Source organism: Electrophorus electricus, chromosome 3, assembly GCF_041902795.1.
Source record: "Electrophorus electricus isolate QZ-2024a chromosome 3, ASM4190279v1, whole genome shotgun sequence".
Taxonomy (NCBI): domain Eukaryota; kingdom Metazoa; phylum Chordata; class Actinopteri; order Gymnotiformes; family Gymnotidae; genus Electrophorus; species Electrophorus electricus.
The window spans coordinates 19,287,075-19,304,490 of record NC_137499.1 but is presented as its reverse complement, the minus strand read 5'-3'; the positions used below and the strand labels follow the sequence as shown (position 1 = coordinate 19,304,490).

At 41.3% G+C, this 17,416-nt stretch overlaps 2 protein-coding genes across 15 annotated transcripts in view; both read left to right on the top strand.

Annotated features, from left to right (window-relative positions):
- The window catches only part of rbfox2 (RNA binding fox-1 homolog 2), a 36,998-nt gene extending 33,486 nt beyond the window's left edge, over window positions 1–3,512 (top strand). For 11 of the 14 annotated variants that reach the window (XM_035522410.2, XM_081710473.1, XM_035522635.2 and 8 more), the window contains 3 exons: window positions 208–302; window positions 502–583; window positions 839–3,512. In XM_035522410.2, coding sequence (XP_035378303.1) covers window positions 208–302; window positions 502–583; window positions 839–883 — 222 coding nt within the window. In that variant the 3' untranslated portion in view covers window positions 884–3,512. Of the gene's footprint in view, window positions 1–207; window positions 303–501; window positions 590–838 lie in introns of those variants that run through there. The other 3 variants (XR_014122622.1, XR_014122623.1, XR_014122624.1) reach the window with 2 other exon arrangements.
- Window positions 3,513–10,211: 6,699 nt separating this feature from the next.
- erp27 (endoplasmic reticulum protein 27) lies at window positions 10,212–14,416 on the top strand. The gene is made up of 7 exons (XM_027013555.3): window positions 10,212–10,321; window positions 10,733–10,818; window positions 11,904–12,041; window positions 12,212–12,328; window positions 13,214–13,339; window positions 13,849–14,046; window positions 14,328–14,416. The coding sequence occupies exons 1-7, from the start codon at window positions 10,267–10,269 to the stop codon at window positions 14,370–14,372; spliced, it is 765 nt and encodes a 254-aa protein (XP_026869356.1). The 5' UTR covers window positions 10,212–10,266; the 3' UTR covers window positions 14,373–14,416.
- Window positions 14,417–17,416: the final 3,000 nt, after the last annotated feature.

Sequence of the window (17,416 nt, the reverse complement as noted above, 5' to 3'; positions counted from 1 at the left end):
CCCCTATCCCCCCCCTCTCCCTCTCTCTCTCTCCCTCTCTCTCTCCCCCCCTCTCTCTCTCTCCCTCTCCCCCCCCCTCTCTCTCTCTCTCTCTCTCTCTCTCCCTCCCTCCCTCTCTCTCCCCCCCTCTCTCTCTCTCCCTCTCTCTCCCCCCCCCCCCTCTCTCTCTCTCTCTCTCTCTCTCTCTCTCTCTCTCTCTCTCTCTAGGGTGGTTACGCAGCCTATCGCTATGCCCAGCCAGCAGCAGTAGCCAGCCCAACAGCAGCGGCGGCCGCTGCTGCAGCCGCAGCCTACAGTGACAGGTTAGTGAATTAGCGGCGGAGCTAACCAGCTCACCAGTGTGTTTTAAAGGTAGACACACACACACACACACAACACAGCCTTCCCCTTTGCAGACCAGCTCCCTCTCTCCAGTTTGTCCTCCCAGAAATGGCACTAGCCATTACAGATGTCCATTGAATGACTCTGGCCTAAAAGGTGTACCCCCGGTTCTTTCCTCAGCTATGGCCGTGTATACGCAGCAGATCCCTACGCCACAGCACTGGCAGCACCAGCGGCTGCCGCGTATGGAGTTGGAGCTATGGTATGGCTGTCCCGCCCTATCCCACTCTTTAGTGTGTCAAATGTCAACTCACCGGGTGGATCAGACGTTGGGGTGGTGGGAGGGGAGATTTCATACAGGTCATAAAAAGTACAGTTTAATCACTTTGCTGAGGTAAATTTACTCATTTACTTATTTTAAGCATTGCCTGTTACAGAATGTGAACTTTTGACATTGTCTAAGGTGAGAGGCCATATTGGCAGCAGCTGTGGGTTAACCTGGTTCTTTCTCCTGCAGGCAACCCTCTATAGGGGAGGATACAGCAGGTTCTCCCCATACTAAATTCCCATTCCTCTCAGCTCCACCGACTCCGAAACTTTTAGCAAGTCAGTCACTTTGGAGTGGAAAAAGTACTTTTTTTGTGGACAAACAGAAAATGAAATGCACCGCTTTACAAATGAATACTTGAGAGAGGAAAGTACATCACTACAAGTGTTTTTTTGTTTTGGTTTGTTTTGGTTATTTTTTAAATATGTAACTCAACAGAACTTTAAATGCAAAGATGAGATGACTGACTGAGAAATTGCACGGCTGAAAAAAAAAAAAAAAAGCTCGATTATTACTTCTTCCTTTGGCACGTTTCTCTGCACATATGCATGCAGTAATGGCTCTAGGGGGCCGCTAGTGGCCACCAAACTACATGTGCACAGAGTGTCTGGACTACAATGGACAAGTTTGTACATCACATCTTCAGCATACCACACTACATTTAATATCCTTATTGGAGAAGCCCACACAGACAAGATGGCTGCCCCATGCCTACCATATTGACTGCAGCAGGAGGGGAACCATGTAAACCATCAAGAGACAGACCCCACTTGCTCTTTGCTGTGGAACTGTGGTGTTATTCCATACAACATGAAACAAGGAAACCGTCTGAATGGAATATTTCTCAAAATCTCATCCGAGAAAAGAATGGACTAAGAAGACAAATCAGCCAGTTGTTATGGATTGCAGGAATTTTGCGCATGCAAATGGGACAAAGTGTCATAAAGTAGAATACAGAATCCTGCTTAGATTTTTCTGTTGATGTAAAATTACCTCCTACTTAAAGGTCTTTTTGAGAAGACATACCTTTAAAATTGAATAGTCACCATATGCAAATAAACTAGTATAGAACAAAAATGTTACCAAACATTATTATTATTATTATTATTATTATTATTATTATATTTCCTTGACATACCATTTCTGCGGCATATTTTTTTTTCCTATTCAAGTGAAAACAGAAAATGTGACTGTAAACCAAGAAACTTTCAAATGATCCCATGTAGTACACAACATGATGGTACCGCTTGCATGAGCGGCTATATAACATGATTAAGTTCGGGATGTATCAATTGTGCTTTTTTTCTCCTGGAATTTAATAACCCCTAATCGGATTATGGGCACTTGCCCTTTTTATTAGAATAGTTCTGTCAAATATGCAACTTCCAAACAACATTTCAGAATGGATTGAGTGGCGATGGAATTTTTTTATTATTATTTTAAAGTTAAATTACATAGTATTTTTTCTTGCTACGCTAAGTGTCACTATCTTCTAAATATTGATATTTTGTCCATTGAATTTTTGTTCCAAAGATTTGTGAAGCACATTTTCGGTTATATGTGTGAGCCTATGGTAATTTCTGTTGTTTGGCTTGTTTTATTTTTGTATCAATAGATTTTATTGTTTGTTTGAAGTGACTTATTGATTTAGTTTAAAGCAGTTTAAAATGGCATTTGCAGTGTCTTCAGTGCCATTTACTTCCAATTTACAAGCTAATTTATTAACAAACTTCAAAACAAGCAGGCTATTTTTGGTCAGAATTTACCAATGTGTATGTAAATTGTTTGGTGCAAGCGTCATATCTCAGTACTTTTAGTAAGAAGTGCTGGATGTTGGAGACAGCATTCAAACTCAGCTGTTCTGTAATCTGTTACAATATCCAGAGTCAGCTCCATTAAAACATGCTTTCAGTGACATTGTTTCCTAGCCAACTCTCAGACTTTAGGTAAAAAGAATAGAACACATTTCAGAATCATAATTTTTTTCTAGTTTATCAATTTGCCAGCATATTTTTTTAGTTTTCTGTGGTGTAGGGGTTAAATTATATTCCATTGTTGATGAAAGTCACGTGGAACATTGTATTAGATTAAGGAAATTCCTGCCCTCTCTCTGAAAGCTCAGTAAGATGGAAAGGTGTTTCTTTCCCCTGTCCATTAGGTACTTTGCAGTCTATGCACTCTTGTTTCTCAGTGTTACCAGGAAACAAAGGCTTCAGTACCTGTGATCTGACCCTCTCCCTGTGCCCAATTTAGACTATTTGAAGAGTTGCATTAGGTAAAGAAGGCTGGATTGTTCCATTTCTGTAGTCCCCTTCTTTCTGGTGTGTTAACTTTTGTAGTGGCTATGGTACTACTGTAAATAGTAGTCTAAAGCCAAAGCTCTCGGACAGACGGGCGGGCTCCACCCAGTTCAGCTCGCAGAGATGTTTAGACTCGGAAGGTATTGGTGAGAGTTGCTGTGAATCGAGTTAGCTGAAAATTATAGTCAGATCAATGTCTCCAGTTCTAGAACTTTGGAAATTGCTGGGGGAGTCCAGGTGAGAAGTTGGATCAGTAACCATAAAGGGTGCGCGAGTCTAGGTTTGTTGGATTGGCTTGTCGAGCACAAATATACATAATGTCCAGTTGTGCAGTCAGGGTGGAAAAGAAATGCCTGCCACCTTTGGTAGTGTTCCATTCCCATCATATATCTTCTTTCCATCTTTGCACATTATTATATGATACATGTTGTGCATATTATTATTCTTTAGTTTACAATGTGAGTGTGTTTTTGGTTTAAACTCTTTCTCTCTGCATACTCGGATGCCATTTGTGATGTAATTTGTATCTGAATGTCCATATAAACAGTTTTTTAAAATATGTACATGAAGGAGTTGGGTCTTGCTTCTAAAAAATGTTTAATGTCTGATTTCTCGATGAATTGTAGTTCAGTCACAAGCATTAATATTTGTAGAGATGCCTCCCATCATGTCTGGAATAACAAAACATTCACATCACTGAGATTTTTTAAATTCTATCTCATAAACCCATCAAGCTGATTTTAGATAACTGAATCTTATCAGATTAGCCATGTTACTAGGATGGCTGGTGACACACATTCACGTTCAGTGACATTCACAAAAAAAAAAAGAATTTGCAATTCAAGTTCATAAATACATATCTAAATATGTATGTATTAAGCCAGAGAAAATGGTACATAAATAGGCTGACAAGGAACATAAATGCAGCATCTCTTCAGGAGGTGCCTCAATCTGTTGATGTACTCGTATCATTACAGCAACATCAGTACAATGCTAGCATGCTGTTGTGAAATGCTTGAGTCTTTTCTGTACTGCTCTACACTCAAACTGAAAATGGGAGCAAATGCAACCAAATGTCGGTGGTCATTTAGAAAGGAATGGGAGACATTGATTTCTTTTATTTATTTTTTTTACACCCAAAATCTGTTCCATTTGGCTACCTTGATTGAAATTGTTGACTGATGTCCAACTTATAGAACGGTGTTAATTCATTTTTAGAAATGTGTGGTGGTGTGTTTTTTAAATGTCCCGATTATTGTTTTGTCCAGGTTAAAGCCTAATAGCAATAAGAGAGTGGAAGGGCCCAGGGGAGGAGAGAGGACCAGACAGGGATAAAGCAGAGTAGGAGCAGCGGACAACCACACAATTCCACATTTAGCCGAAACGCTCACGTCCATGTCCCCATAAGACTCCCACAGGCAAACCACAGTGAGTGAGAGAGGGACGCCATGAAACGTACCTCAGCCTGGCAACGACAAACAAATGGTTTTCAAACCACTAAATGAAACCAAACTAATTCTCGCGTAATCATCACCTTTAACAATTCATTACCATCACATCTATAAAGATCAATCCCAAGGACAGGCAAAGTCTACCGTGCCGTCTATGGAGAGCTTTGTGAACCTCAGAAGCCGGAATAAAGCTACTGTCAAATGTAATGTCAGAAGCATGGAGTTAGTGTTTAGCCAGGTCAAGATGCTGCATGCCAGGGATGTCCTCTCCAAAGCCCTTCTGGCCTGGTTTGGAGGCCTTGCTCCTGAAGGTGCTGGAGCTTGAGGAGTCTCCAGTTGTCTGCGAGTGCTGGTGTGTTTATCGTCTTTATTTGCTAATGATGGTACAGAACTGCAGAACGCAAGGGCCACTCCATATACTGCACAAGCAAAGTCTCAAAAATGCTGAACTTGTCACGCTTAAGATTAAAAGTACAAAAAAAAATCTGTGCAAATTCTTTTTCACTTTTTATTTATTTATCCTCATCTCTCATGTTATAGTTACACCTTTTCACTTCTCTTAGACTGTTTATATTTGTCTTTGCTGGGGCACTTGGAGAAAATTATTTTTGACAGGTTAGTCTTAGCTCATCCTAATCTGGAGTACAGCCAGAAAATTTATGCAATTTATGCATCAGGTCTATTTACAAACTGGCTATTTGTAGCATATTTAAATAGCATTGGTAGTCTAATATTGGGCACTTGCAGTACCTTAACCCAAAACACACATTTTCAGTTAGCCTAGCCTACTTCAGGAATGTAGGCCAGTCTTTACAGACCAAGGAAAGCCCTCAAGCACCCTTGAAATGTAATTTCAGCCTTACAGTATATTAGGAAACTCTAGTAGCCTCCAGCTTTTCTTAAAATGCTAGATTAACAGTCAAAGCCTCAAAAGCACCTTTTTCTTGTGCATACTTGGCGTTTTTGGCCATTAATGCAAGTCTGCAGTTATTTTCCTGTTTTATGGAACTTTCCAGATTTTTTTCTTTCTCTCTCTCACACACCTCATTTATTAAGTGCCTGATCATTCATCACCCACTGTAGGATGGTCAGCACTGAGTTAACGTTCAGTGTTTACACCATGTGGATTCTCATAGAGTGAATTCCACATGGACCTCACTTGGTACAGCACGTGTTTATCTACAATTTCTGCAGCAGTATATCACTGTGCTGTGTTTTCCCTGTAGTCACTGACCTCTGCACTCCCTGCCAGTGCTTCTCCTCCCTTCAGTGTCTTAGCCATCATACTCAACAAGACACAATATCACGTTATGGGCAACAGATTGTTTCGAGCTTGCGCTCTGATCTGCACTAGAGAGTACGGATGACGGATCAATAATGCTTCTGTAACAGCGCAGCAGGCTTGGGATTGTCGTTCCCCTTCCTTTCGTCTGCAGTGGTGAGGTTTTCTGGGGGCAAGCGCAGAATCGCAAAACAAAGGAAGGTTAGGATCCTGGGCTCCCCCCCCCCCATCTCTTGCCTTCCCCCCTTCTGTCTGCTGTCGATCCCTTCCTTTCATACTTGGTCTTATCCTCTCTACTCCCCTCCATCTCTCACAAGCTCTTGTACCATTAGTGTCAAACCCTTTTTCCATTCACAAGCACACACACACTCCCTATACAGAGAACAGGGTGAGGGATCCAAAGAATGTGGTGTATTTTAAGGTAAGCTTACATAAGACACGAGCACTGCCTAACGGTTTCTTAGGCCTAGCTCAGCATGTGAAATGTACAAGAGTGTAAGCAGCAGAATTCCTTTGACTCATGATATAATACAATTCAGCAGCTTTCACTGGGTCTAATGATATAACAGCTTTACCTTAAAGCCTGTTATAGACACAGAGGACCCCCCCCCCCCACCTTCCTCACTGGAGTTTTTCTCCAGATGTTCCATACATTCGTTTCATCAAAAGTTAGAGATATGAATATGACATTTAATAAGGAATCCATTACGAATTATTTCCTTGTTCCAGGTCCTCAAGATGCATGCTTGACCCGAGCACTTCAGCGTTCTGGCTCTTCGTGTCGTGTCGTGAGGTGTCCAGCGCTTGCCTCTGACATTCTGTTCGCACACAGCAGAGAGAGCATATGTTAGCCCTGACGCCTTCGCGTGCTGTAATGAGCTCTACCGGATCGTCTCTCTCGCCGCTCTCAGTTCGCCGAGCATGTTGGCGTGCTGTAATAGTTTAAAGCTTTAACACGGCTCAGACCCGAGAACATGTGATGATATAGCCCTGTGGCTCGCTCTGTTTTCGACTGCCAAATTAAACACTGCATGATATTTTAAGAAACACGTAACTTATTTTGAATGTAATTTTAATTTAACTTATTTTACGAACATATTTATTTATTAATTAATCCGCATCCATTTCCCTGTATCTCTCCTTGGCCACAAAAAGCATTTCAGTGCCAGTTATACCATGTATGACTGTTTATGTGACAAACTTTACATTTTTATGAATTTATTTGCAATTGCAATAAATCAATATTTAAAGGAGAAAGGGCAATTCGGCATACATTTGAAATTTCATCTGATTCGTAGGTTGTGAAAATGATCCTTCAGATTACATGTAGCGTATTTTAATTAGCCTACACCAGTGCATTGAGCAAGAGGGGTCAGAGTTGGGGGTGGGGTCTGCACAGGCTTCAAATATGGCCCTGTTCACACGTGTGTGTAGGTGTGTATGTTTTCTGAATTCAAGACTATAACCCACTTCTGCCAGCTCTCAACTTTATATCCTTTTTTTGTTAAAGCTATTTATTTAGTGTCTCACTAAGAAAATGTTTCATTATTTAGGCAACACCTTCAAAGTCTTTATATAAACTTCAAACAAATAGCTCAATCAAGATTTCAAGAGTTCTGTCAGACATGGGTGGCTACAGTAACACTGATATTATTAATCTGTGTACTCCTGTTGTCTTCTCATAATCATCACAACTAACATAACAGTGTGTTGTAGTTATCGATTAGGACTCATTATAACTGACTAGGTTTTGGTGATGCAATAAGACATATGCCGAAAAGATTCATATGTGCTTTTAAGATAATTATGTTGCTTCGTCATTAAAAATCTTCTATGGAATTATGTGTCTTATTTTTTATGTGGCAAATGTTTACATGGCAATGTTCATTTAAAACTAACCACATTTTACTAGCATTTACTAGCTTTCCAAACATCCTATGCCATACATTAACTTCAAAAAATCTGTCCTGTATATGACTTCCTTTTTTCATAATCTTGTCTCTTCTTCTTCTATTGTTATAATTCTCTTCAGTTAGAATTCTGTTATCTATGGCTTTTGCTCATTCTCCAGGCTGCTTGAGTGGAACTTAAAGCTCTGTGTGAAGCCTCATGCTGATGCAACCTGCAGTCATCTTATTTGTTGCACATGCACTGTGCTACTGGGAACCTACAACTGGAACAAACTAGAACGCATTCTTCTCCCAGCACATGCACCTAGACACACCCGCTCACACACACCACCCCTGCAATGGTCAGGCCCACCTCACAGCTCCAAATCACAAGAACATGGCTAATATTTTGACATGTGCTTGACAGCTCAACCCTTGCTACCTGGGTGGAGGCACCCCATTGTTCCACTCAGCTCCACTAGAGGGAGCCCTATGAAGATATATTACACTGCCATGCCAAAAAAAAAAAAGACACTCTAATATTTCGTTGGACCGCCTTTAGCTTTGATTACGGCATGCATTCACTGCGGCATTGTTTCCACAAACTTTTGCAATGTCACAACATTTATTTCTGTCCAGAGTTGCATTCATTCCCCCCCCCCCCAAGATCTTGTATTGATGATAGGAGATTTGGACCACTGCGCAAAGTCTTCTCCAGCACATCCCAAAGATCCTCAATGGGGTTCAGGTCTGGACTCTGTGGTGGCCAATCCATGTGTGAAAATGATGTCTCATGCTCTCTGAACTGCTCTTTCACAGTGTGAGCCAGATGAATCCTGGCATTGTCATCTTGGAATATGCCCGTGCCATCAGGGAAGAAAAAATCCATTGATGGAATAACCTGGTTGTTCAGTATATTCAGGTAGTCAGCTGACCTTATTATTTGGGCACATAATGTTTCTGAACCTAGACCTGACCAACTGCAGCAACCCCAGATCATAGCACTACCCCCACAGGCTTGTACAGTAGGCACTAGGCATGATGGGTGCATCACTTCAGCCGCCTCTCTTCTTACACTGATGTGCCCATCACTCTGGATGAGGGTAAATCTGGACTCATCAGACCACATGACCTTTTTCTATTACTCCACAATCTTTATACACCCTAGCAAATTGAAGTCGTTTTGCCAGTTAGCTTTACTGACAAGTGGTTTTCTTAAGGCTACACAGTTGTTTAGTCCCAATCCCTTGAGTTCCTTTTGCATTGTGCATGTGGAAATGCTCTTACTTTCCCTATTAAACATATCCCTGATGTCTACTGTTGTTATTCTACGATGTGATTTCACCACACATTTAAGTAATTGCCGATTAAGATCATTCAAGATTTTTTTCCAACCACATTCCTTCCTCGAAGATGTTGTTTCCCCACTTTTTTTGTTTTCACTTTTTAAGAATGCGTTGGACAGTTCTTAACCCGATTTTAGTAGTTTCAGTAATCTCCTTAGATGTTTTCTCTGCTTGATGCATGCCAATAATTTGACCCTTCTGAAACAGATTAACATCTTTTCCACGACTACAGGATGTGTCTTTCGACATGGTTGTTTAACAAATGAGAAGCAACTCATTGCATCAGTTAGGGTTAAATAACTTGTTGCCAGCTGAAACATAATCACCCATGCAGTAATTATCCAATAGGAGGCTCTTACCTATTTGCTTAGTTAAATCCAGGTGGTAATCTTTTTTTTTTGGCCAGGCAGTGTATGTGATTCATGTGATGTAGTAAATGCTTGCAGGATATACCATTATCTTGAGAATTTATCCTGCAAGAAATGGAGATTTGGTTTGGCTGTGTGTCAGCTATGAAATGAGATGTAATTTCTAAATATGCCTAAAGTGTTCCAGATGTGGATTACCATATAGTATTATAAAGAAACACAGTTAGAAGAATCCCAGCAAACTGGCTGGGTGGAGTGACAGGACATGGCAGCAAAGGTATGGCGAATCCACATGACTGGCAATTATGCTTGTTTACTAAAGATACACCACTGGGACAAGAAGCTGTTCAGGCACCATCTGATTCTGGTTTGGCTGGATCATATGAAATTTTATACATTTTTTCCCTTAATTTTTGGAGAATGTAGTGTCCTGGCAGCAACTGGGTTGCTGGCTTAATAACTTGCTGATAGTGTGTCTTCGGAACAAGTACTTGAAGATATTAACCACATAAATTCAGATCTGGACAATGAGTAGACACTTTCAACTAGCTCTATGTGGTGCTTCACTTTGTGAGGTTTTTTGTCCTATTTGTGCTTTCTTCATGATGTGGGAGAGTGTGAAGCATTCATTCACACTGAGCAGTGGTACTGGGAGGTGTTTACGGAAGTCATTGTCAGTGATACACTTTTATTAGCGTTATATTCTATAGATTTCAGTGCCAGTTGAGAAGTGACCCATTGGCTTTCTCTATCATTTACAAGCATAATGATTCTGTTCATCACAGTTCCTGTCGACAAAGTCTCACTGGTGCTATGACACGTAATCCAAAACCAGCATATCAAAGACACCTGCTTAGTTCTCACATATCCACCAATCACCACTCCAAATATGTCACATGATTTGAATGAGTGGGGCATAAAATAGTGGGAAAAGAGTTTATATTCTTTCCTTATTTTGTCTTCTCTCGTCGCTCAGCCAAAATGTTGTTCATTTTTGTTTTTTCCTTACTCACATGCAGCCTAGCAGCAGATAAAGGTAAGGTTGTGTTTCAAATAAATCCATCTCAGCCTCTCCCTTTCAGGTTTTCTGTGGGTGATTCTAGAATAAATGGGGTGGCTACAGAATTAGAATGTTAGCTACTATTAAGGATGATTGGAAACAGAATGAATGATGTGGCATGCAAATCACATGGTCCGCTGTCCACGCCACATGTCTGTGCTCTCTTGTTTAATTCCAATAGTTTTGTGCGGCTTTCCTAAGTATGTGTTTTGTAAAGAAGAATGATGGCGTAGATGTAATAATCTACAGATACATTTCTGTATCATATTTAATTTTGGCTGGGTAAGACAGATATGTGTGAATCGTGTTGCATGTTAACTGCAAATAAAGCCAAGCAGTAGCCATCAATGACAGATCAGATGTACTGACCTTCTGCAACCCCTGCAGAGAGTTCCATCCCCAAACTGACGGACGTATCTGCAGCTGAAACCTTCATTGACTCAGCGGAGGTGGTCATCGTTGGGTTTTTTGAGGTCAGAAGTGTGTACGTGTGTGACTGTGCTTGTCTGGGAGATGTGGGATGTGGAACTGTGGGGGTAAAACCGGAACAGACCAAAAAAGGGATCTTGTACCATGGCAAAAACACAGCCGGCAAAGAGGGAAAAAGCCTGTGTGTGAGAGAGCTTCCCCTCCAGTGTGCCCTGTGAGCCCACATGATCCTGGCCCAGAACACTCCTGGCGTCGTGGCAACACAGAGCAGCCGTCCCAGAATGCCAACCCCTTGGCGCAACTCATCGTGTGGAGGAGGAAGCGGATCAGGAAACAAGGGCGCATCTAAGGCATTGTGGGATTGGCAGTCTGTAGTCTCTGTAAACCAAAGCAGGCGCAACCTAACATAAACCCAAACAGTCTGGAAGCAGGGACACAGACCTTGGAGCATAGATGTGCCATTTGAAATTTAATTTCCATTTAATTCTTCCGTTGAAAACATAACACAAAACGATGAAAGGTTCCGTTTTCCTGATCTCTCAGAAAATGGTTTGTTTCATTGTCTCATTTCAGCCTTACCCAGAGTCTTACTGTAAAAGAATTGAAAGAATTTCTGAAGTGGTTGATGGCAATAATATGAGATATAATAGAATATAATAGAAAGTGTTCAGATGATGTGTCACTGATGAGAGAAAAACCAGAAAAATGCAAAAATCCGAGAATCTCTGCATTATGTGTGTGATGACGAAGTATCCAGGCCAACAGCTTTTCCCTGCCTCTGTGTGTATTGTATGGTGTGTTGCACAGATGGAGACTATGGCTATAGCTTGACCCTGTGTGTGTGTGTGCACGAACATGCGTGTGTCACACAGATGGAGACCATGGCTATATCTTGACCTTGTCTGTATACGTATGTGTGTGTGTTGCACAGATGGAGACTATGGCTATAGCTTGACCCTGTGTGTGTGCGGCGAATGTGTTGCACAGATGGAGGGAATGGCTGTAGCCTGTCCCTGTCTGTCTCTCTCTCTATGTGTGTGTGTGTGTGTGTGTACTGTGTGTTTCACTTGGACTATAGTCATATCCTCCGTCTCGCTGTGTTTTATCTCTGGATGGATGTGCTTGCCAGGCTGAAGGAGGACATGGCTACCAAGAGTTCCTCGCCGCTGCTGAAGAGGTGAAGACCCTTCCAGCAGCCTTGTGCAAGGTGAAGGAGGTGTGGGCAAAATATAGCATCGACTCAGACTCCATCGCCATCTTCAGGAAGGTACACTTGGCCGTTCTTCACATTTTCCTCATGTTTGTGTTATTCAGTCAACAAGCGTCAGCCTGATACGACATCTTATTGCTTAGCGTCTTACGGACTATAAATTGAACCAACATGCAGAAAAGAATCTCCTCAGTCACTAGTCCGTGTGTGTGTGTCTGTGTCCACAGGCAGATCTGCATCAGGAAAACCTGCAGCTATCGAAGATGAAAAAACTTGATACTGACGGAGTTGTCCGATTCTTGACCATCAACAACATCCGCTTCATTACAGAATACAATCCAGTGGTACTGCAACACACACACACACACACACACACACACACACACACACACACACACACACACACACACTTCTTGCTTTAATTGTTTTATTCAGGTTTTTATAACTACTTTACAATCAAGGTTATTACAGCCATCTCTCTTCTAATCTCTTCTTTTCTCTCTTCCACTGTTTAGTGCAAAACTCATTGCATCAGTCAGAGCTTACTTAAATTTTCATAAATCTCTGATTCTGACACACAGGTCAGAGGTGTAAACACTGTAGCCCTGCAGCATTACATAGTTTGATGTTTCCCTTATGTTATCTGTGGAATGGCACCTGCAATTCTTAGTTAACATTATGCATTGCTTTCTGCGTGTTTAGTTAAAATGGTCTTTAGTTAGATTCAAGTTCAACTGTAGATATGTTATTATACGAAATGGATCTGTACATTCTGTAGATTGTGTACATATATACACAACCATATACATTGTACATTGTGTATATAATCATAATATACATATATTGTACATACATTGTTAATATATTTTGTACATACATAGAATATATATATTTCTCTTTGCATATATATATTTCACATATATAGAATATCTATATTTCTCTATGCACCCCTGTTTTCTTTTCCTCAGTTTGGACAGAGCACTCTCCACCATTTCACTGCGAGTTATACTGTGTATGACTATGTATGCGACGAATAAACCAAACTTGAAACTTGAAACTTGAAGTTCAAGTTCAAGAGGTTTTATTCAGCTATATACAAGTACACAACAAAAACGAGACAATGTTCCTCCAGGACCATGGTGCAACATAAAAACAACAGTGCAACAGACAACATCTTTAGATCTTGTGATATTTGTGATATTTAAGCCCTACCTTCCTCTTTCTTTCAGTCTGCTGTGGGTCTGTTTCAGTCCAAAGTGAAGGTGCACCTAGTGCTCATGGCCAATAGGGGGAGCTCCAACTACAAAAAGCTGAAGGGGAGGCTGGAGGCTTTGGCTCCGCAGTACACTGGCAAGGTAAAGTAATAACGTGTTTGGTCCCCATAAGCTGATTTTAGATCAGCTTTGCACCAGTACATTTAGATTAAAATTTTTTTTAGCATTTGGCAGCCACTCTTATCCAGAGCATACATCAGACACTCTAGAGAGCACACTGAGCACACTGTCTGTCCGACACGCAATATAAACTGATTTTGTCTTGCTGCAAATATCCATCTGTCTTGCTTTTACATGAACACACAGACAAACAGAGACCATACAAACAAGCTCTAGATAAGAGCACCATACACTCACTTATCAGTAAATTGTATGTGTAATTCTTGGAAATTTAACCCATGACCTTGATGTTGTTAGCATCTTGATCTACCTGCTTTACCGGGTGAGCTACATGAGTCATTCTGTATTCATCTTTATTCTATTTTGTTGTTATTCTAGTAAGTGTTTGGTGGTTACAAGAGGGAAATAGTTTAACTATGCTGTGCAGTCGATGTCTACCTGTTTGTCAAAGGTGCACGTTTTGTATGTAGTTGCTGTTCGTGCTGGTAAATGGGAAGGACAAGGCGAATGCACGTGCGTTGGACTACTTCCAACTGAAGTCAAGCGATCTGCCGCGCGTCGGCCTGTACGATGCCAAGTTGGACAAATCGTGGCTCATGCCACCGGGTGAGATTTCTACTGAGCGTTTGCAGACCTTCTGTGACTCCTTCCTCAGGGGAGAACTACAGGTAGGGTTGCTATGGTGATTGGCATTGATTATTATCTGAGCAATCAAATACCAGCATGTGCTGGAGAACGTGTATTTTTTATTGGCTGGACTTTCTGACTCAGTCTATTACTCAGAATAATTATAGATGTTGTGTCTATTTGTGAAGTTGAGATTTTAGAGATTTTTGTAGAGATTGTCATTTTTCTTCTCAGATCATATCCTCAAAGTCATGGGTTACAGGCCTACATAATATCATGGGGTAACCTCTGTAATCAATCAATGATTTGCTTTCCCCCATAGAATGAAAATGTGGCTGGAGAACACGAAACAAGGACTGAGCTCTGAACATGGATGAAAACACTTTCATTAAAGTCTTTATTGACACGTCAGCCTTCTGGCTAACATTTTTTGATTAATGGTGTGTATTGTTTGTATTGTCTCTGTGTGTCTGTGTTCATGTAAAAGCAAGACAGGTGGAGATTTGCAGCAAGACGAAATCAGTTTATATCATGTGTTGGACAGACAGTGTCCTCAGAACTGAATCTCTAGACTGTCTGATGTATGCTGTTGTTGAGGTTGTGTGCCAGCCTACAGTGATGGTGGAAGCTGGCGAACCGTGTAACCCGTCCCACACAGCAGACACATAGACACACAGCCAGGACTGCAAACAAAGTGATCAAGTTAGACAAAACTTCTTTTTAAGTGCCAAATGTAGTGGGGATTGTTTTCATTTTTCTGGATTTTTGAGGGCCAGACTGAAGTATGATAATATGTGGGCTAACCACATATAGCCTAACAGAAACAATAGCTACTTCGGGGAAAACCAATCCATGACTTTCTGTGGAACATCTAAATCCCATCTTTCATAATGATCTGCAAACAGGAAGTCCCACCCAAAATCCAGACCTTTGTCTCTCAAATAAAACCGCAAAACCACAAAACTGACCCCAGATGCATATAACCTATTTGTTCCAGCCAAATGCCAGCAGAGGCAAAGTTCATGTTTTTAGCTATTCAAACCACCGTTTGCAGGCGGATGTGTCTATGGCAATGTACTGTAATCAGTGTCAAGACAAACACTGAAGCCACAACTTGCTGTACTGTAGTTAAAGGATGATGACCAAGTTGTATGCTATTTGTGAGAAGGAGATGGAGAGGGAGACATAAGGGAAGAGAGAGACAGGGAGAAAGAGGGAGAGGTGAAAAATGTAAAAAAAAAATCAGCCAATTCTTTGAGTGCAAATAATTTTTTTTAGCACATTCCTAGAAGAGAAAAGGTTGAGGTCTGTTTGTTGCCTGGGCCCTGTCTATAGAGCATCTGTGTTTGGAAAGACTTGGACCAAAACCATGGGAACTTCAGAGGAGAGACACACGGAAAGCAACCATTGTAAAAACATTATGGTCTAAAAACAGATAAACTCCCACTGTAATTATCCAGTCTGATCCCGTACAGGCGGCCAGTGCACGGCCTCCAGAGTCTGCATTTCTTTAGCACTGTATCGTGGGTACCCACTGTGGTCGGACTGGACTGGTTAATGGTAGATGCCAGGGGTGCACCCATATTTGGCTGCTCCTCTCCATGAACTCTCTCCCTCCAATCCCTGTCTCTCTCTCTGTCTCTCTCTCTCTCTATCTCTCTTCTTCTTTCACCCACAGTGTGTGTGTGCATGTATCTAATTGCCCTTGTTAGTCTGTAGCACCTGTGGCATAAACCCCTAAGGCGAAGGTGTGTTTTCATATGCCCCAAGGAGAGTTTTTACACTTGGGCTCTTCTGTGGCTCTGTGGACGTGCCCAAAACCAGTAATTTCACACTTGTGGGCTTTTCTAAAATTGTTCATTTGACCAGTCCTCTACCACAGATAGGACATAAAGCTGGCAAAGTCAGAACCTATAGGCTTATGATTATATAATGGAGGATCATATAATGGAGGCCCAGGATACTGGTTTAGTCCTTTTCCCTGATTTAATTTGCGAAGCCTGTACCCTCACACAAGGTCCCTCCTCTGCCTCTGAAACAATGAAACAGGTTCAGTCTACTCCACCAGACAGCCATCTGTTCTAGCCTCAGTGTTGTTGAAAACAGACCTGTTGTCCTCATGTGAAGACGCCACTTTCTTTACAACCTGCTTCCTGCTTAAAGACGTTTAATTTCCAAGGTTACAAATGGCACAAAGAAGTTGTGCACATCTCATCATGGGCGCCTCAGGAGGCTGACACACTTGGTTTAACACTTCTTGCAGAAGCAATATCAACCTCAACAACAGAAACAATAACATGTTCCAGTTCTTGAGGTGGCGAACACTTGTTTAAAGAGAAATGGATGAGAGGGGCTGGGTGGTTCAAAGGAGACACCCTTATAGGATCAAGCCCACAGAGTGGAAATGGTTGTGGCCTAAACTGAACTGTTTCTTTAGAGTCTAAGCCAGTTTTATGAAAACGTTAGCCAGAATGCATCTCAGTTTCTACATCCATCACCTCAGCATATTTCATGTTTATATTTTTTAAGAAAGCTACCATATTTGTGGGTAAAATGGAATTTTCTAGTGAGACCTATTTGATATCAAGGCCTTATTTGGTACTTAGCTAATCTAATAAAATCATTTGAAAAAATCTGTTTAAAAATATACTGTTTTACTCTGAAGCCATAAGAACTGGGTGCACCTTCACTTTGGACTGAAAAAGACCCACAGAACACAAGAAAGAGGAGAGTGGGGTTTATAATATGACAAACTCGAACAAAATACAATTTTTACAAAAAATATATAAAACAATGTATAATGTTAACCAAGAAATGCAAAAGCAAAATTGCAAAACACAAGAAAAATTGTTCAAAAATATGTCATCACGCATGTACGGCCATGAGGCTACTTGGCAGTTCTAAATGTATGATTGGTCCCATGTAGACATTTTCAATAACGCATCAGGATGTCAGCCTAGTTGTGGGGAAATCTTGCTTTGATCGTGTTCAGAGTCCATGTTCCACAACCGTTAATCACTGTGGTCCCTGACTAACCAGCGAAGGAGCTGTTCGCATGAACAATAAGGTATTACACAGTGCTCCGAATAAAAAATGATAGCAATGACTGGGAAGCATCAAAAGCAACGCGGAGCTTCAACTTTCCACAGAGCTCAGTGTGGGAGGTATTTTCTTCAAACTGTACCTCATGGTGGATCAAGTCCACAAAAGAGACACTGCAGCAGACACTGAAATTATACAGCATAGTGTCCAAGACAAATGTCTGGCACCAAGAATAACACACACACACACACAGCAAGTCATGAGGAGGTCACAGGTTATACATGCATGTTTACTTCGCCAACCATGTGTTGTGTGTGTGTTATGGGGGGGTTGTCAAAAACACAAAAATATCCAGGACAGAAATATCTG